The sequence below is a fragment of the Vigna angularis genome, chromosome 7, assembly GCF_016808095.1.
Source record: "Vigna angularis cultivar LongXiaoDou No.4 chromosome 7, ASM1680809v1, whole genome shotgun sequence".
Lineage (NCBI taxonomy): Eukaryota > Viridiplantae > Streptophyta > Magnoliopsida > Fabales > Fabaceae > Vigna > Vigna angularis.
Window position 1 is genome coordinate 16,587,533 of NC_068976.1, and position 22,561 is coordinate 16,610,093.

Below are 22,561 nucleotides of genomic sequence, written 5' to 3' on the forward strand. Positions count from 1 at the left end.
TAAATAAAATAAAATTAATTAATAATTAATTAAATAATAATTTTAAAAAAATTAAATAATATTTATATATTAATTTAAAATATAAAAAAATAAAAAACTACAAACTTTAAAAAAAAATCTTCACGGATGTTACTACATCCGTATCTGTTTTAATAAGTTTTTAAAAAGTATTTAATTATTATTTAAAATAACACTAGATAAATTAAATTAATAATAATTATTTTGTTAAATAAAATAAAATTAATTTATAAATAATTAAGTAATAATTTTTAAAAAAAAATAAATAACATTTATATATTAATTTAAAAATTTAAAAAAAATAAAAACTTAAAAAAAAAACTAAATGGATGTGGTACATTCGTTGAAGAATTTTTTCTTCAGATGTCGACGTCCGTTCAAGAAAAAAAGAGGAAGTATAGGATATTTTAAAATATAAAAAAAAAATTTAAAATTTAAAAAAAATGTGGTGGTATAGGAAGTAATGTGTGGTGGTGTAAAAAGTAACTCTCCGAAAGGTTGATGGTTCCCACAATGGATTCAAGTTGTTTATGGGCTATTGCTTTCGCATTTTCAAACATAGTGAATCACATTAAGATGTCGACTTGATTTTCATTTCAAATAAATCAGTAAACACGTTAAAAACATTTTGCTATAAATATCAAGCACAACCCATATTAGTAAGTAATAATAAATCATAAATTCAAATATATTATTCAAATAAGAATTCAAATAAGAGATGTGTATTATATTCGTCAAGCTATGTGCCAAGCTTTAATTTTAATAATAATAATAATAATAATACTACTACTGTAAAATGAATTAATATTTCATAACTAAATATTATAACTCAATATTTAATTTATCGTGACATATTTTAATTTGAACTTTCAATGCACACGTTATGATTTGATTTATTCTAAAAGGTATTGCAATAATTATGCCAATAGAAATAAATTTTGTAATTTTTATTTAAAATGTTGTAATTATGCCAATAGAAATAAACTTACAATTGAAATATATCTACTTAATCGAATCGAAACACATTTCATGTATCGAATCAAAACACATTTCATGTATCGAATCGAAACAATAGGTGTAAGACCCATAAAAATATTTACCGTAATAGTAACAATTTTATTACTAATAGTAGTAAATTTCTTTGTGAATGAAAAATATAATAAGTTTATAAAATGTGAAATCATTATTAAGAAATCCATTATGTAAGTGGTGAATCCATTATGTAAGTGATGAATCCATTATGTAAGTGGTGAATCTATTATGTAAGTGGTGAATCCATTATGTAAGTGGTGAAATTAAAATAGTAAATAATATTAAAAAAAATGATGAATAGTAAAATTTTTGGACTATAAATTGCAAGCATGTGAAGGCTAAAACTTGTACCAAAAATTTAGAAAAATTTTGAGAGAAGAGAGTTGAGGAAATTCTAGTTGCAAAGAGAAAATTCTGGAAGTTTTCGGGGAACAATTTCTAAGCACGAGATGAAGTCTTGAGGTAGGGGAGCTAAATCCTTCTTATCTATGATTTGTATACATGTTATGATCATGAATATGAGTTATGAATATGTTAAAATTTTGGTAATGGTAGTTATCTATTGACTTGTGTAAATTTGGTTTTCATGATTATAATTTCTTATTTTCGAGTTATTGTGGTGAAAGTTTTCTATTAATTGTTTTCACCGTTGGATTTAGCTACAATTTTAATATGTGAATCCTAAGACCTATTACTACACTTTGACCGTTCGGATTTGAAAATAGAAGTCTGTACTTGGAGAAATAAATCTTGTATGTTTGAGTAAATTAGTTACCCCTGTAGTTCTGTTACTAAGTTGTCTCGGTAAAATATAGATTCTGACTTATTTGACCGTTAGATCAACTTCAAAAATTGATATATGATCCCTAAGACATATTAATACAATTTGACCGATCAGATTTGTAGTTTGTGGTCTATGTTTAGAGAAAGAAATTTCGAAAGTTTGAAATATCTGATGAACACTATATTTCTGTTCTTAAGTTATAATGGTAAAAATTTCATATATATTTCATTTACCGTTACATTGAGCCCACACTTTAGTATATAGTTCATAAGACATATTAAGTCATCTTCGCCGTTCAGATTTGTAATTAGATGTCAGTGCTTAGAGAAATTCGTTCCGCATTTTGAGTATAACCGAAAACCACTTAAAATTCTGTCCCTGAGTTACCTCGGTAAAACCTCAATATCTATCTAGCTAACCGTTAGATCAACCTGAAATTTTAATATGTAGTGTCTAACACATAGTGAATTACGTTGACCGTTCTGATTGGAAATTAGGGTTACAGATTTAGAGATATTAATTTCGTATCTTCTCAAGGATCTCAAGATTGCTTAATTTCTGTTTTGGACCATTTATACAAAAATTATGAGTTCTACCTTATTAACCGTTGGATTTGACTAAACATTTTACCACATGATCTAAACATGTTGTTAATTAGTTTGATGGGTTCAGATATTTAATTAATGATATGAGTGATGATTAATGATTTTACGAAATAGTAAATTTATTGGAATTGAGTAAATTCTTGAATAATTATATTCTTAAATTGTATGTGTAGTTGTATTTTGAAGAGTGGAATGTTTGAAATGCATAGTATGATGTGATTTATGTGGGAAGTATGTGAATATATGAGATATGTTGGATTCATTGTGATAATATGATTGTATCTGGTTATTCATGTCGTGGGTTAAGTTTCAAAGTAACAGTATGGTTCATTGACGTAATTCCATGATCCTCAAGGAGAGGATACATGGTGGTGGTGTGTAGAATGATTGCATGGTAGCTCAGTCTTGGGGGTCATCCTGAAACTCCAATGGTCTTTCTTCTCACGTAGAGAGGATTGAACCATGTGGTGAGGAGTAGCAGGAGGTCCTAGTCTTGGGTGCTTCCAGTATGGCCCAGGGTGAGTGATAACGGATTAACCTCGTGAGTGTGGTAAGGTGGGGGAGCCCAAGTTTCATAAGCCACCAAGAGTGCAAGACCCGCCATAGCTCGGTAATCATTCTAGTCCGGACGAGTCGGTTTATAAAGTAACAAGTCGAGTCGGTTTATAAAGTAACAAGTCCTATTATGTCATTTTACCATGTTTGAATTATTTTTGTATGTCGTGTAAGGTTGTATAACATGCTTTTATGTCTAGCTCACCCCTACTTGTTTGTGTTTGGATATGTGCGATGATCGTATAATTCGTTATACGGGAGCAGATGAAGGAACGTCGTCTGACTCAGTGCCCAAGAAGGGAGAGATAGAAGAACTCAAGTTATGATTAAGAATTTGCAAATATGAGCGTAAAATATGTAAAATTCATATATCAATTATGAATTTTTAAGTGTGAAATTACGGGACCTACCGTAAATGTAATGTTACAATATATAATATATGAAATTTCAAGTGTGAGATATTGAAAATGTTACAATAGGTATGATTAGTTAATTCATTTATAATTTATGTAACACTAATATTTACATGAAACAGAAATTATTAATTTTATAATTAATTTATATATTTCCAAATTTTAGATTTGTTGTTATTTTGATTTTCTTTTTGTTATTATTTTTATAATATATATATATATAGATATAGATATATATAGATATATATATCCCAAAAGGCTTGTGATGCAAAAGAACCAATTTTTCCAAACTCACTTATATCATTTAGGTTTAATTGTCTAAGTGAAAATTTTCTTCATTAAGAATGGAAGTTAACTTTTTTTAATAAACAAGCATAATAATTATTAAATATCATACATTTCTTCAATTACTTTAACGAATTTAAAAAATTAAGAAAAAGTCAAATTTATATACTAAAATTAACAAAATATATGTATGGAAGTAGCTATTAATTGTAAAATTAAATAATAATTTGTTTTCGGCGCAGCAGTGGTACGTTTCTGTCTCAGTCTCTTATTTGTTTACTTTTTTGACTAAAGTACTGTGGAAGAATCCAAAAGGTAGGTTTAAGTGACGTGGCACGAATCTTAAGTAGAATCATTGAGATCCATTTCGGCCTATTAATCATTCATCGTGCTTCTCTCAAACACACCACTCACCACCCCATATCCATAAAGAGATTCCACTTTCAAATTCTTTCAACTTTTTCTACAGAAATTTTCATCACATTTTTTTTAGGTGAAAAAATCGACAAATATTCAGAGTTTATTTGTCAGAAACAAATATTCCAACAAGCATCGAGCCAAATTCTCATAAACAAATATAAGGTAATTTGAATCTCAATTTTTTTTTTCAAAAACACTCATATAGTTTGGTGAAATTATTTCGTAGTCTCACTCGTAAATTATCCTATGATTGTGCGATCAATTACGAATCCAATAATTAATCATAGTTTGAATTATCTGATAAGTCACGAGTGAATCTAGTTGATCATCAAACAAATTAAATTAAAATATATTAATTTTAATATTGATCAACATAAAATATAATTATTCGTAATTGAATTGTGATTAGCCAACATTAATAAAAAATCAATCTCAAAATTTATAAGTAATGAAAGACTTAGAAATGAAAGAGGTATATGATTTTGTATTTACTACATTATTGAAAGTTCCACGTCGACTAAAGATAGACCAACTTATAATATATAAGTGACATACAAACTTCACCTTATAAGGTTTTGTGGAGTTGAGTTATGCTTAAAGTCCACTTATAATATGGTATCAAAGCCAGGTTAGAGTCTATCCTAATGATATTTTCTGTTTATTGGACATTTCTATTTCACCCGTTATCGAATCACCCAATTTTTAATATATATATATATATATATATATATATATATATATATATATATATATATATATATATATATATATATATATATATATATATATATATATATATATATATATATATATATATATATATTTCAATGCTCGTTTGTTTTTAAATGTGACTAATAGGAGCCATGTGCCAAATTCCTATAGTCAAAGACTAAAAGGAGTTATTGATCACTTTCCAGAAAATGATAAAGGTTCATCATGAAAGTGTATAATAATAATATCCAATAATAAATAATACGCTGCTTAGTTAAAATTAAATAAAATTGTCTAAATGTGTATACAAAATTATTGTGTTATTATAGGGTACAATTTGATGGGAATCTAAAAAGGTTGGACAAAAGCACAAAAAGTTGGTCCTTGATTTCTGCTGGTTTATTTTATTATATTACCACACAGAAAATAATGTTTTTTCAAATAATCACAACGGTATCAATGTTATTGTTTACTTACGTTAAAGGGTGTAATCAAATATGATCACGTGTGACAAATTTATACTTTCTGATATTTCACCATAAATATTTTTTTTATACATAATACAAATACTTAACAATCACTTTTAAAAAGTAATATAATACTTAAAAAACAAAGTTTAAACTTAAATCTAATTCAATTCTTAAAAAAATTACCACTTGATTTGTATCTATCTATTTATTAAAAATAAGTTTTGATATTTAATTATGGAACTTCCACACAACTTAATTAATAAATAAAAAATTTTACAAATTTATATTTTAACTTATGATTTTCTATATTAAAAAATGAATTTAAAGTCAAACTCAACGTTATAAACTTAACTTATAATATAAAATTTACATTTACTTATATATTATAAATTAATATTATTTTTAATTAATGTGAATATTTCAATAATAATTATTAAAAAGTAAATTTTTATATTTATAAAAATAATTAATTAATATAAAGTATGTATACATTTTTTTAGTATAAAAATAATAAAATCTTAAATATTAAGACCTCTAAAATATTTTTATCTAATGGAATTACATAACAAATATATTTATATTAAATAAGTGTAGAAACAACGTCACTTCACAATTGAAAAGAGAAAAAAAAAATGTTTCTTTATAATATAAAATGATAAATACTTTCTTTAAAGACATTTCATTCTATCTGCTATATTCCTCCTCATATATCTATGTCAAATTTTCATAAAATGGAAATACTTACAGACATTCATAAAAAAGACATTATCTCAGATAAAATATGTAAAGTGAATTATTAACAATAATAAGTTTTAAAAAAGAAAATAAAATAATCAAATAGCATATCGTATTTTGTATAAATACTTAAAATTTTTTATCTTTATTATGAAATATAAATATAATATTCAAATAGCATAAATTTAACATACATAAAATTCAAAACGACTAATTCCATGCCGAAACTTTTATCTTTATTCTTGTAAAGATTTGACATTTAACTATATTTTGAGGATTATTGTTTCTATAAATCCACTATCAATAGCAAAATCACTTTAGTTTCTCTAAGATGCCTTTATTGGAAATAAATTTTCTATAATAGATCTATTTTTTTAAATATACTTTGTTTTATTTTTATGTTTATTTTATTGTTCTTTAAAAAATTGAAATTCTTTTTGAGATTTATAATTTTTGAAAAAAAGTCAAAATTCTCTTTCGATTTTTCTTATGCATATGAAAAATTTAGTTTAGTCTTAAAATTTAAATAAATTAAATAAACACCTGAAATTAATTTTCATTCTTCACATTCATATTTTATTTCATGCAGACTGTGCTTAATAATATATTACCAAAATACAATCTACTATACATATAAGAAAATAATATATTATGAAAATTACTCCTGTACCCATTCTTATTTTGATGACAGCTGTCCTTTTTTATGCTCTTTTTGTCATTTCCGTTTTTCTCTTTTCTCGTAGTCCACTTTTTTAACTCTGTCCATGAAAAAACTGATTTAGCTGTAGAGAAATGATAACATGAGTTAATTTAACAACGGTGAAATGGTTTTAAAAGTATAAAGTTTTGTAATTTTTAAGAAAAAAAAGAAAGTAAAAAGTAAGTAAGAATATTATGAAATATAAAAGATTTATGTGTGTTAAACGAATGATTTTTAACATTTTTTATTTTCCCTTTCCCAAATTTTCAATCAAATACAGAAGAATTTACGTGTTTTGCACCCTCGCTAAAATTCCTTAAGAGGAAGAACCCTAGTTAAAGCATATAAGATACATTATTTTTTTTTTCACAATGTACACAAGTTCATGCTGAATTCTTAATAGTTTTGCATGGTCCTCAGCTGCCTTAGATTCAAAGATATGCTCTATTGTTTTGTTGTGTAGGTTCAATATACACACATATCTATAGATTTTCATACTAGTAAGATATTGTCTGAGGTCTCTTATTAAGGAAGATATCTTATGTGTACATAAACTCATGTTTATTTCGTATTTTATCCGATGTGGGACTTTGTTTGTATTCAAGGTTTTAGCAAAAAGGCTTTATGTCTGCTCAATAAGTTTTATTCGAGGAGCATGAAGTGGAGATCCTTTGCTTGCCATCGGATTTTTCCCGAGTTCCCAATAAGACATCAGGAATTGCCAATGAAGCAGTTATCTTTGAGCATGCCCAGTGCATTATCACCACCTCTTGATTCATTCCAAGATATTCTGATATTTTCAGAGCAAGCAGATGTTGGTGAGCATTAATCAGGCGATCGATCATAACAGATTTTCATCAGTTCGCTGGTGTGAAATGTCAAATTCATGACCTGCAACATCAACACAAGCTTCAACTGCCTTAGGAAGAGACGATCTTATCAATCTCAAATTTTCATCAGCCTTGGCACTTCGCCTATCAAAATGATCCAGGGCATCAGCCTTAACATTCTGTACTAATTTTGTATAAATTATTTTGGGATTGAATCAGATGTGTGTACTCTCTTCCTGGATCGTTATTAATATTATTATTATTAGCATTCATATTACAATTAACATTGTTATTATCAATATCATCAGTATGATTATTATTATTATCATGGCTTAATACCTCTTTTGGTCCCTCGAAATAGGGGTTGTATTCAAAATGGTTCTACCTTTTTTTAAAAAGTAACAAATGATCCAAACTTTTGAAAAAACGGGTCAAGTCAATCCTTTTTGCTAACGACGTCAAAAATTAAACGGTGTTGCGTGGCAGTGAGGTTAAAATTGTAACAAAAAAAATAGATTGGATGTTGTTAAGGCTTCCATTCAAAGGAGTTTTGAGACGGTTCAGATTCAGGAGTAAACAACTTTCCACTCAATCTACTTCTTTGTCTCAGATTCTCTATTCTGCATTCCAAATAAAAATCCCTCATACATTTATGAGTTGTTCATTTATGTAATATTAATTTCATTTCTTTAGAAGATTATTAATTATTAATCTATTTATGGAGTTACTTTTCACAAGATCTTCAATCATCCGCCAAATTTTGAAATACCACAAATCTGTCAAAATATTTCATTTATTTGAGAAGTGGAGGAGTTCAATTTTCGTGTAAGAAAAAAGTGGTCAAGAAACAACTCGCCTCTGCGAAGAAACAACCCGCCTTTGCCATGACCATTGCGCTGCGAAGAGGTCGTGTTTGCGCTTCCTGCGAAACAACCCAAAACAGAGAAGAAGAAGAAGAGGGTTTTCCTTGCGCCACGAAGGGCCTCGCGATTCCGCCACAGTACTCGTCAGATTGTGTCACCGCGAGCCACCACGACCTTCTTTTACATGATCTCCTCACACGGTCCCTCGCAAACTTACCGCCAGCCACCACAGAAGACAAAAACGCCGTCTGCGTTGCGCTCCCTCATCTCTGTCGTCTTTGCCGCCACAAGGCTTCTGCCTTTGCTCGAGACAAGGATAACTCTCAGAGTAGAGTTGTCCGCGAGAAAGAAGAACTCAGGGTTAGGTTGTTAGCGTGAAAGAAACAAAAGAAAATTGTGAAGAAAAAGACAAGTTCTTGACTAGGTTTCTGATGATAAATTAACTTTTAGAAATTTAATTAGAGTTAAAGTGATTTTAATTAAATGACCTATTAAGATTAGAGGTAATTAGAAATTGCTATTTACATTGGTTAATGAAACCCTAACTCTTCATACATTTTTTTAATTATAAATTAAAAGGAATCTTCGCCCAATTCAACATTTTAGTAATTATTTAATTTTTTAATAATTATTTATTTTTCTTTAAAGAATTATTCAATTTTTTATTTTATACCTCTTGACAATGCCACGCAATCATTAAAATTGGACACCTCATCATGTTTTGTCTATGTTGGGATCATTTGTTATTTTTTAAAAAATATAAGACAATTTTGAACATAATCCGGATCAAAAAGAAGTACTAGGCCTGTTATTTTTTATTATTGTTATTTTTTAATATTATTATTATTATTATCAGTATGGTTATTATTATTATGCGTACGCACGGCTCACAGGCTACAGGCTAGTTTAGTATATTTTATAGATTGCATCAACTCAACAAAATTTACAAAGTGAACGCCGCGATTTCCGGAAAATGCTGCGGCGTCATCGTGCTGTTACTATATATATATAGGTGTGTGTGTGTGAGAATCCAGAAAAGGGTGAGAAGAGAAGAGAAGAAAGGATCAGAGAGAGAAGCAAAGAAGAAGAGTGTGAGATGGGAGTAGGAGCATTGTTGAAGAAGGATGTTGCAGTTGCAGAGGCACCCATTGTTCTGGGACTGCAACCCTCAGCCATGATTGACCACGTGGCAAGAGTGGATTGGTCTTTGCTTCATCAAATTTCCGGTGAACATGGAGGCTCCATACCTGTACTACTACTACTACTCACACACCCCTCATCACCAATTTACTTCCTTTTCATTTCCTCACTCTCACTCTTAACTTTTTTCGCTTTTATTATCACTTTCGCTAGGTGGGTTCTTACAATCTTCTCTTTTTTTTATGCTTACATTTTCAAAGCATAGCTTTTCTGTTAAAGTATTCTGCTGTGATCCTTCATCACATGACATGACATGAAAATCTGTTTCATGATGGTAGGTTGAGCTTGTAGAGCTTGAAAATATACTGAGGGAGGTGAAAATCCATGTTCTCTCATGCCATGATGATGACCCTTCTGCTGCAAATGTTAAGACCTTGGCTGGAGGTAGTGTTGCAAACACGGTTCGAGGGCTGAGAAGTGGGTTTGGGATTTCTAGTGGAATTATTGGGGCTTGTGGAGATGATGACCAAGGAGAGTTCTTTGTCCATAACATGAATTTCAATGGTGTTGACCTCTCTAGACTCAGGAAGAAGAAAGGACATACAGCACAGGTTTGCTCAACATCACAAATATTTGCTTAAAACTTAGAAACATTTTCTTAAATGCTTTTTGGTATTGTTGAGTTGTTTTTCAGTCCAAGTAAGAGTTTAACCTCGGTGATCAGCAACAGAATACTGATTACAAGGATCGATATCAAAGTTTTGTCGTATAGTTTATTGTATCAGTAAATGTTTTGTTCAAAAGTAGAAATCTAACAGCTTAGCTATCTGACACAGTGTGTTTGTTTGGTTGATGACTTGGGAAACCGAACCATGCGACCCTGTCTCTCTACTGCTGTGAAAGTTCAGGTACATGACTTCATTGTGTGTGTCTCAAATATACATGCATTTAGTTCGAGTTGAATTGTGTTATGTTTGAGAATTACTCTGCTTTCTTTTTGCAGGCGGAAGAGTTAACCAAAGAAGATTTTAAGGGCTCCAAGGTTGTTGCCTTTGTCAATTGATTGAAATATTATGGATGCTTAACATTTTGGTGTTATTATGTTATCATGTATATTTCATTTGTCACTGTAATATTGATCTGATTCTTGTTGTCATGATAGGAATTACATTCATCAGTTTCTTTTAGGACTGAATTAATTGTTCATGCAATGTAAATTCCAGCATAATAGATCATAGGATAAGAGTGAATTTGTTTTTGATACTCTGCATTCACTTTAACTTAGTTTTCGATATATTGACATTTCAGTGGTTGGTGTTAAGATATGGTATATTTAATTTGGAAGTAATTCAAGCAGCCATTCTTTTAGCAAAGCAGGAAGGTCTTCTAGTTTCTTTGGATTTGGCCAGTTTTGAGGTATTCTACTGCAACTATCTGCATAAACAATTATGAAATGTGATATCATGTTTCATGTTTGTGTAAACAAGTTATTAGGTAGAAAATATCAAAATTCATGGGAAAATTTTAAAAAATGGGTAGTTTACCCTGTAAATTTCAAAAATTGGATAATTAACTTAAAATTCACACATCAAGACTAAGTCATCATGAATCGTGATGATTTTTTCAGAAAATTTTGAAAAAGTGAAATCGTTATAACTCATAACACCTTCTTTGTAAATATGTTGAACCAAAGTCGCTAACAATGACTTTCAATTTATAAGATGTTGTTCACAATAATAATAACTTTTAATTGAACCAAAGTCGGTGTAATTCATAACTGCGTCACATTTTCAAAATCTTATGAAAAAGTTGTCACGACTCGTATCGACTTATCTTAAATATGTAAATTTTAAGTCAATTAACTCATTTTTGTAATTTACGGAATAAACTATTCCAATTTCATTTTTAATTTTCCAAACTCATGAAAAAAAAAATGGAAAGTTGTGGTTTCCTTAGCATCAGCTATGTAAATTTAATCTTATGTAGCCTCTTTATTTTGGGTAGATGGTCAGGAATTTCAAAGAACCACTTCTGAAGCTACTGGAGTCAGGGAACATTGACCTTTGTTTTGCCAATGAGGATGAGGCAACAGAGCTTCTAAGGTAAATGTCAATTTTACTTAACCCAGTTTTGTTCCAAGATGTTCATTTTCCATGTTATTCATTGTCTTAGTTTCACTTAAGTAATCTGCAGTTTTTTCTTCTTTTTTTATATACATTCTGTCACTTTACACAATGGATTAATTCAGGGGTGGTGAACAGAATGCTGATCCAGAAACTGCAGTAGAATTTCTTGCCAAGTACTGCCAATGGGCAGTAGTAACACTTGGTTCTAACGGATGCATTGCTAAACATGGAAACGAGGTTTGTAAATTATGTTGTAAAGTTATTCTGATCTGCACATTAGCCAAGTGGCACCATTGAAAATTGTAAACTCTTACATAGGGAAATTAAACAATAGGTGTATGTAAGTGAAGAAAGCTAACTAAAATTTAGAAAACTTCACTTTATTCCTTAATATGTCTTTATTAAGCTGATCAAATTAGTATGAGACTAAGAATGGAACAAGTATAGTGCTGGAAAGTGTTTGATAATATCTGTTGAAGGAAAAGTTAGGAAGAAAGGAAGGAAGCAAGCATGAGAAAATGGTGTTGTAGGAGGAAAAGTGGTGGAATGATGAAGTCTTAATGAAAGGAAGGGAAAAAAATATTTTAATACAATACATATGTTGTCTCCTCCGTCAATATTCTGCCTTCCCAGCTAACATGAATGTATAGACCATCAACTTCTGTTTCTCGATATTGTCCATTGTTAAGAAGTGGATTTTAAGTTTAACTCAATCCTACAAAACCGACTTGTAAGGTGAGGTTTGTTCTCATTTATATATTCGGCCTTATCTTTAGTCGATGTGGGATTTTCAACATCCATCACTCCAAAGATCTTTTCATTGTTGTAGTTCGAGTCATCTGTCTCGTCAAAGAGTAGTCTTCCCATTGTGGAAGTCATTCTTCAATCATGATACATTACATTTTGCAATACTTACTCTAATACATAAATTGCACATACCTTGACATATTATGCACTATGACACCATGAATTGTCTATCATTGGTGAAAATGTTGTTAAACAATCTGTGTTAAGATATGATTATTATCGTAATGAAAGTTAAGGTTGTGTTTGAATGTGTCAGATTGCACGTGTTCCAGTGATAGGAGAAGCAAAAGCAAAAGATGCAACAGGAGCAGGGGATCTGTTTGCAAGTGGGTTTTTGTATGGAGTGATAAAAGGTATGTCACTTGAAGAGTGCTGCCAAGTGGGAGCATGCAGTGGTGGGTCTGTTGTACGTTCTCTTGGGGGTGAACTCACATTGGACAATCTTCATTGGATGTACAAACACATGCAGATCATGAATCTTCTCACGCCAAATACTGCCAAATGAACACTAATTTCTTCCTTTTCTTTTCCTTTTTTCCTTTACATTTCATCTCTTGTCAGAAAATGCCAGCAATTGTATTCTTCTAAATGTGAAATGCTTTCATTAATGGATGAAGCAAGCCTAAGCAAGTTCTACACAAATGGATTCAAATTTTTATATATATATATCACATACTCACAAGTCATTTCATGTCCAACTTAACCATGTAAACATCCACCATCACATCTTAACAAACATACGTTAAAGAGTGTACCAAGAACAATTAAATAAAACTTATACACCACAACAAAGAATTGAAAGACCCTAAAAGCAAGAGGAATGTCAAAAAGAGAAAACCAGTCAAAGTACATGGCGCTGAGCAACACATTCCTGCTCTGCTGTTGAGTGTCATTCTTCTCACAAATTTAGCATCTGAGTGCCACCTCCATTCTGTTGATAGTTATGCATGATCAGTATATAAACTCTGTTATCAATTAATTATAATAAGGTATTGTTGATATTAATTGTAAAATTGAAATAATTATTATTATAAAATTCAACTAATACATGATTATTTGTACTGCTATGTGCCAAAGGGCCATAAAACCCGATTTTTACAACACCATTATGGTTTCGCAGGAAATGAATTTTAAAAAAATTATTGGTGAATGCGATTTAGTAAAGATATGGTGGAATGAAATAATATTAATTGTTTTTAATAGTTAGAAAAATAAATAAATAAATATTGCACATTATTGATAAAAGAAAAATTAGCTTTTTGTAAACATGTCTTTGAATATTGATTAATAGCCTTATATAATTATATAAGAAGAGAAAAAAATAGGATTTCAAAATTAATATATAGGAAACACCAACTTTAATGTATAATTCTCTAGTCACTTTAGGATTGAATGACTTTATTAGTCAAGAACATCTATTGAACTGGTCGATCGGATGACAATCGAGCGGTCAATCTTATATAACAATTATGATTGATGATGATTAATTTAAACTAAAATATGATTATTATTAGTTGAGTCATAATTAGACTAATATTAATCTAAAGTCTATTCCGAAATCTATAAATACAAGTTTAAGGTATTATGGTAGGTTAGTTACATTTAACACATATTTATTGCTAAAACAGTTGAATCTTTACTAACTTTGACATAAGAGTGTCTTATGCAGGTAATCTTCCACTACGACCCAACAGAATGAAGATGATCAGTGATAAGGATAAGGAGTTGGACAAACGAAACTTGAAAGATTGTTAACCTCAACCTCGCAAACCGAAACACCAACTTTGTTTGTAATATGCATTGGTTTCTTATTCAATGTATAAAGTAAATAAATAAATAATACTAATTTTATATCCATTTTTGTCTTCTTCTTTTCTTTTCTTTCTAAGTTATGCATGTTAACGCTACAGTGATCCATTACTATAATATAACACTTCACCTCCTTCGTTTCTTTATCACACACTCACCTTCATACATTATCATCTTTCTTACCTTCATCATTATCATATTCCTCACCTCTATTACCATTTCCATAATCAAATCATATTATCATTTCCATAATCAAATCATTCATCATCTCTCCGTTATCACTCTATTCATCTCTATTATCCTCTTCCTCGCATACTCTCTCTTATTTTTTCTTAATCACTTATCTACTTTCATCCTTTCAAATACCTCTCATCCAACCATTCATCATCTCTTCCATTTTTTTCTATTTCTAATCAGTTAATCAAATAATTATAATGAATAAGTGAGTGATTTATAGATTGAATATGAAAATATAAATACATAAAATCCTAAACTTTTCTCTCAAGGACACCATTCCATAATCATTTCTAATAACTATGATCGAATAGAATGTTGCAATTGTAACCAAAATTTGGTGATAAAGTTGCTTCCTCTTAAGCAAAAATCTACACATTCATTGTGTTTTTAAGTATTTTTCTCAATTTCGTCTCCTCCTCTATTATGAAAATTGTGAAAATAAATAAGATTTCAATAATAAAGACGATAAAGAAAAAGTTGAGAAAGACAATAATACAAATGAGGCTGATAAAGAAATAAAAAAAGTATAATATCATAATAAACCATGAAATAAAAAAATAATAATATCATATATTATCATAGACCACGTTTACAGTTAACTATTTAAACAATATTAATAAAAATATTAAATTAAACAAAATTAACAAAAGTTAAAATTTGATTAAACACGAAATAAAATACGAAAATAAAATGAAAATTAAATTAAACAATCCAAACCGAATTAATATTTAAACAAACATTAAAAAACCAACTAACTGAACACAGAAAACTTTTAGTTCAACTATTTGAAATGTAATGTTTTAGTTCAACTATTTGAAATGTAATGTTCTTAAAATAATTAAATGAGGGATAACACCACATTTTTTAATTCATTTTCTAATTTCACAATCAATAAAATTTATTTTAAAAAATACAAACATTGGAAAGTGTCCTTAAATAAAAAATTGTGGAAAAATAATGATTTTTAACAAATTTTAACCATTAAAAAGAACCTAAAAGGGTTATAAAACACTTCTTAAATAATTAAGTTTGAACAGTTTTATCCAACATTTTTCAGCCAGACTTTCAGAAAATTGTTGCAAATTGTCATGAAACAGCAATTAAATCGTTTACAGTGATCACTAAGGGATGAATTGCAGAAGCAAACAGATTAACGAAAGATTATCCCATGACACAAACAATATGAAACCTACTCATTTTTAAATATTGGTATTCAAGACCTCTAGAAATTGATTTTAAATTATCAAATTTCCATTGGAGAACCACCTTGGTCTCCAGCAGCACCTTGATCTGCACCAGATGCCTGGTCGGTGGGAGCATCCTGCTCGGTTGCTGGCTGAGCTTCTTCAGCTGGAGGTTCATCCTCCTTCACAATCTCAAAAGTATCAATCAGCTGTTGAACAGTTTCTTGATCTAAAATGTGGAATGGTTCACCAACTCCAACCACAGCAATAGTGCATACAGAACTCCTCAGTTTTTCACCTTGCAAGGACTCCCTAGTTGCGATAAGTGCATCTTTGATCAGATCTTCTCGAGAAGAGCCCATGAAGTTATCAAACCTGCGTTCCAAATATGTCTTTGCAGCTTGAGAGCGAGATCCAATAGCAAAAGCCTGATATTCAAAATAGTTTCCACTGGGACAGTTGTAATAGAGGTGAGCTCCTGATTCATCTAATCCAGCTACCAGGAGGCCAACCCCATAAGGACGTTTCCATGATCGCTGCGTGCAAACCTGCAACTCAAAATTGCATCACGAACACTGATTAAAAAGATATCTTTTCAGTTCGAACCCATACCTTATTTATTCAACTTCTTATGACTAAAGCACAAATTACACAAGTATAACTGCATATAATAGAAATAATGTTTGGATAAACTTCCCTCGAACACTTTTAAGAGGAAAAAAAATAAGTTAAAAGGAATTTTGCTTCTTTATAAGTTAAAATTAGTTTACACATGGAACTAATTTGTAGAATTTGTTTCCAATTAACTTTTCCAAATTTTGATTTTTAACCAATGCATAAGCTAATTTAAGCTTATGGGGAAACTACTTTTTTTCCTTCTTAACTTTTCTCCACTATAAGCGCTTATGGAAAAGTTTTCTCCAAACAAAATGTAGATTAGCTAATCCAATTCCAATATTTTGTTGATTGTGAACTAAACAGGCTAGATTCCAATAATGCAGCTACATTCAAGAGCCTGAAAAAAAGAGGGGAAGGGTTACTTCTCCTAAAAAATTTGTTCAACAGATTTTCTATCTCTATGTACAGAAAGATCCTTCAACCACAGTAAGTAAAATCCAAGTTCTTTTTTTACATACGACAGCTTGAACCTAATTCAACTAGGTCTTTTACGTGCCAGTTATGACAACTTGACCATCACAATAATTTGTTTTCTACTTCACTTCATAAAACAGCCTTCTCAACATAGATTTTGCATAACAGAATACCTATGACACGGCTGCATAACTTGCAATGATGTAAACATGAATATTATCATCCTTCACACAGCAAACAGAAACCTTAGTGCTACTGTGTGTTACTTAAATTTCAAACACTAATAGAACCCAAAGCCTCTACCACACAAAAAATCTGAAATACAATGACTGGATGTGTCCTGTGGGAGCGAATCAACATTAAGATGGGAACCAGCCTCGGTACCTCGGTGTGCTCGGGTACGACATTATGTGGGTTAGATTCACAACCTGTCGGGGCTGAGCTCTGGGTGTTAAACCGAGAGTACCCTGAGCTTAAAGAGGATGAGGAGGGGGAGGGGGTGGGGAGGGAGGGACGGTTATGACTAGAGGCAGACACACCTATACATAGGGAAGGATCTAACCTTTGAGAGATAGACAGAGAAGAGAGCAATCTTTGAGGGATAGTGTTCTGAAGTTAAGCAGAGTTTATAAACATGAATAACTATGACACGACTGCATAATTTGCAATGATGTAAACAGGAATACTATCATCCTTCACACTGCAAGCAGAAACCTCCGTGGTACTGTGTGCTACTTAAGTTTCCGACAGAAATAGAATCCAAAGCCTCTACCACACAAATTTCAAATACAGTAAGAATCTGAAAGGGCAGCACACACAAAAAAATTTCAAGAGGCTATAGCAAGATAGCAGGATGGCGACTATTTTAAATATTATTATTATAACAGAAATCAGATAATTTATACTACACACCATAAAACATAAGAAAAGAAATTCGCTGTAAACAGTAAGTTATAGTTTACACAACGAATCACCATCAATTTAGGAACAATAGAAACAAAAACATCAATGAAAAAAAAATGACGATGAAACTAACAGACATTTACAGTTTAATCGAATTCAACAAACGCAATTCACCAGTTTAATCCCATGACCTAAAATCGAAATTCAACAACGAAACTCTAGAATAGCCGTTTCAATTCTCACATACATAGTAATTATTGAAGAAAAGCAAACCCTAGAAGTGTAGTTTCAATTCTCGCAGAGATAGTAATTATTGAAGAAAACAAAACCCTAAGTGGAAGGGAAGGGAAGGGAATGAGGACCTGTGCCTTGTCGGCGAGTTGAACAACAAGTCTGCCTACAGGAAGAGGAGACTCGTAGGTGTAGTTATAGTTGATGCACTCGGATCGCATGTATCGGGATAGGACGCGGCCGTCGGCAGTGAGGCCGGCGATGGCGACGCCGATGTGGTTGTCGACCTTGAAGATCTTCTTCTGGTGCGAGGAGAGTTCGGAGTTGGCCTTGTTGACGCATGCGAGAACCACGTGCGTCTTGGATCGGAGACCGATCGCCGCCGAGCCCTGCTTCACCGCCTCCATCGCGTACTCCACTTGGAACAGTCGCCCCGCCGGGCTCCATGTAGTCACGTCCGTGTCGTACTGATTTCTGAACATTGTCGATTCAAAATCAAAACCAAAACCAAAAGCTCTTCTTCTTCACTCTCTTTATTACATCACCTTTCTTCTTTCTCAAGAACTCTTACTCTCTCTCCTCTTCTGCCTTCATTGTTGGACAAGAAAACCCACCTTTCACTGTTTAGCCCACAAACCCATTGGGTTACCACACATTAGGCCGGCCCAAAATAAAGACTGAGATTTGGCCATTTCTTCCCGCACCTCCAAAATTATTGTTTTTCTCATTTCAGGTTGTAGAATGAAAAATTGAAAATAATATATAAATTGCTTCAAATCTATTCTAAATCATTTATACTTAGCCAATTTTGATTTTGTATTTTTCTAAAGGCTACAAGATATATTATGATGACAACATAGTGCAATGAAATAGAGTATCTTAATAATAGGGTGTAAAAAGAAAAAGGCCGAATATTTTTAGTATTGGGCCTTACGGACTTTGGATTAAGGATATATTTTGAATGAATTTTTTAGGAGAAAAATATAAAAGTATAAACTATGATTAGTTTCTTTTTATCATTTCATGAAGTATTTTTTAAAAAATATATTTTTATAAATTATTGATTAAAGCATTTGGCACACACATGCATGTGGAACATTATTTTATTTATGTTATTTTGATTAAAAGAAAAGTGAAAGTGGCATTGAGCTTTGCTGCTTTAGACATTGGACACGACCAATGTTATCATTAATTCCAGATTCTCAAATACTCTTTTCTTGGTATCTTCTTCATTCATTAGCTTTATGATGTTGATTCATCATTATTGTGTATCCACTTTCTCAAATGTTTAGAATTACAAGGAAAACAAAATTCACTTTACAATTACATCTAACTAGTTGGTTGGAATTTCCTTTGTTTTTGTTGCTGTCTTGTTTTTTTTATTTTTTATTTAGGTAGCTGTGTGTTATAATGTTCTTTGGAATTGCATTATTCATGTGGAATGGTAGTTGTGCCTTCCTTTATTGATTTCTGTGTTTTTTCAAAACTATCTTTAAATATAATTTATAAGGCAAATTGGTAAAAAATGGAATTTAGATTCTTTTAGTTTTTCTTCCTCTATTTATGGACATTAGTTTTGACGTTTTAAAATATGTTAACTTTTTTAATATATCAATATAAATGTATTTTAAAGATAAAACAAGAACAGCATCATAAAAACTAATACAAAATTTTTACTTAAAAACCTTTCAAAAGTTTAGTTGTATCAAAACAAATATCCATTATGTTGAAGTGAGTGATTTTGCGTACATTTAAGTTGTGATGATATATATTTGTATATAAAAATTAAGGAAGAATAAATTAAACGAGAGGACGAAAGGTAGCTTTAATTTTAGGCAAAATTGCAACATCATTTTCATCAAGCTTGTCTAACCAACTAATCAATAGGTAACATATCACATTGTTTATTGACATACCAAGAAAATTAGTACAAACAAACTTATTATATTTTAAATATATTTAATTTATTTAACATGAACTTTAGTTTTATGAATATAAATAAAAATATATAATTTTTAAAATAAATTACAAAGTATTAATATTTTTTTTATCAATACCTTTATTCTTGGTATAGTTTTTGTTCCTAATTGGGTGCCAATAATTACACTTTTGATAAGGTATTGCAGACTTTGTAACTGTTATAAATGTTTTCCAAAAAAGAAAAATAATTCTTACCAATATCCTTTTAATATACATTTCTATAATTTATTGGTATTTAAACGTTTGCATCCAAAACTACCCTGAAATAAAGATGTAATATTTAGATAACTCACTTATGAATAGATTAGCATAAGTAAACTGAAATATAATATTAATTATAAACTGATCGATTTATATATTTGTAACTTCAGTCTTATATATCTATAAGTTATATAAAAAGGAAAGCACATTAAATATTTATTAATTATACTGTATGAGTTATTGATTATTGGTCAACGTTTCTAAAAGAATTATAGAGAAAAAAGTTATTTTAAATTCTAAGTTTCTACAAATTGAACATTTTTTCAATAATCTAATCAGTTATTTTATTATTAGATATTAATATTATAAATTTAACGTATTTAAAGGTAAAATATATTTATTAAATTTTAAATTGTGATTAGATTAATTTTAATTAAAAATCTATATTAAATTATAAATATATAAGTTATTATATTTATTGTGAATTTAAAACTCGTCTATATAATTAATTTAAGTATAGTATTGAAAGAAAAATATAAAGAAGTGTTAATTCAATCCAACATCCGAAACCATAATTATTTTCATTATATAAACTTTTATTAATGCGTATTCATTTAATTGTTTGTGAATTTAAATGTATTATGTATTAAGAAGTTAAGTGGTTATGCATGAAGTCTTTTTCAAAATAATGTATTACAAGAATATTTATTCAATAGGGTAATTATTGTATTATTTAAAATAGTAATGGATTATTGAATACCATGTGCATGCAAAACAAGGTATTGTAATAAGACAACCGTGTGTGCACTGTTTACTATGAATTTGAATACTCAACTTACTAAATTAAAAACCCTTTTATAGAATACTTTATGTCCCCTTATAAATTATTTCTGTAAATCATTAAATCATTAAATCATACAATAAAATTAAACACACAATCAATAATATTTAATTATCATCTCATCATATTTGTTACTCATCAATGTTGTTATAATTATATAATCAATATTTTACCGTGTATAATTAATATTGCTGTACTGTTTCTCACCGTTACATGGTCATGTATTAAAAAAATACAATCATGAAAAATTCAAATATTTTTTATGTCTTAATTTTGTAACTTTGGTTTTTCACCTGTTAGAAAAAAAGTAAAGGTTTTAAATATTATAATTATACAACTTTTTATTTTCGTCAAAGTTCTTTTACATTTTTTCACAATTTTTTTTAACGATGAGACACTTTTATACAAAATTATATATCTTAAAATACATGCTGATGTGATATTTACATATAAATTAAATATATTTTTAGTTTTTAAATGTAAAATTAATTTTTTTATTATATTTTAGTCTCTAAAATAAAAATAATAATTTTTTTTATAACTGAACAACTTTAAATTCTTTTTATATTTAATGTTCTACATTATATTTGAGTTGAAATATGTTAAAATAAAAACTAATTAAATTGTGTATTAAAATTTTGAAACTTAAAAGTTATTTAACCTTCTAAATAATTAGTTAATAAAAGTAACATTAATTAATTTTATCTAAAAAAGAAAAGAAAAAAACAAGAAGATGTCGGTGTTTGTGTCCATTGACAATGAATAATGGAATGACTAGGTAGCGACAGCTGTATTCAGCAAGCAACCCAAGAAACCATACCAACTCATCTATAAAATCCCGTTCAACGAACACAGCAACTCTTATGTAAAATCTCCAAACTACCCTTTATATGTTAAGGGCATCACTGGAAGGGTTTTATTAAGGGTTCTTGACATCCAGGAGGTTTTAGATATATTCATATTTACAATTTTTTATTCCAAATATTAATTAAATATTAAAAACGTAAAAAATTATAATAAAATGAAACGTAATATCATAGCAACTTAATGTCAAAATAATATATTTTTTAATTATCAAATATTAATACATACATTATAATTGTATATATTTTAAATTAAAATCTTATATAACAATTATATAAAGATTAGAAAAAATTAGAAGGGATCAAATATGTGTTTTAAAAATAAGTTATAAAATTAAAATTAATATAAATTTGATAAATTATTCAATAAACCAAATGTATTTAAAAAATTAAAATAGTAAACCATGAAAAATGAATAAATATTCGTATAAGCTTGAACACACATACACTCAAACATTATAGAGATAACTACGTGTTTCATTGAGACATTTTAAATTTTCGGTTAATAGGATCAAATCACTCCGTTTGTACTTCAATGTCAAAGTTAGCAAATATTCCGTAGTCTTAATAATAAATACGTTTTAAATATGTAGTTTGATGTAATGTCAAAGTCACTAAAGAATACTTTAAGTGAAAATTGGAATTAGTTTATCTTTAAAATTTGATCCAGTTTAGTCTCTCAATTTTAAAAATATATAGATTTAGTTATTTTAATCAAATTTTTTT

At 29.4% G+C, this 22,561-nt stretch overlaps 2 protein-coding genes across 2 annotated transcripts; one reads left to right on the forward strand and one right to left on the reverse strand.

Annotated features, from left to right (window-relative positions):
- Window positions 1–9,385: 9,385 nt before the first annotated feature.
- Window positions 9,386–13,180, forward strand: LOC108337689 (uncharacterized). Its single transcript, XM_017574263.2, has 8 exons — window positions 9,386–9,670; window positions 9,900–10,172; window positions 10,398–10,469; window positions 10,565–10,603; window positions 10,870–10,977; window positions 11,566–11,663; window positions 11,810–11,924; window positions 12,751–13,180. The coding sequence occupies exons 1-8, from the start codon at window positions 9,518–9,520 to the stop codon at window positions 12,997–12,999; spliced, it is 1,107 nt and encodes a 368-aa protein (XP_017429752.1). The 5' UTR covers window positions 9,386–9,517; the 3' UTR covers window positions 13,000–13,180.
- A 2,423-nt stretch (window positions 13,181–15,603) lies between these two features.
- LOC108338733 (proteasome subunit alpha type-1-B) lies at window positions 15,604–18,543 on the reverse strand. Its single transcript, XM_017575794.2, has 2 exons — window positions 18,082–18,543; window positions 15,604–16,272 (listed from the first exon to the last, which is right to left on the reverse strand). The coding sequence occupies exons 1-2, from the start codon at window positions 18,430–18,432 to the stop codon at window positions 15,784–15,786; spliced, it is 840 nt and encodes a 279-aa protein (XP_017431283.1). The 5' UTR covers window positions 18,433–18,543; the 3' UTR covers window positions 15,604–15,783.
- Window positions 18,544–22,561: the final 4,018 nt, after the last annotated feature.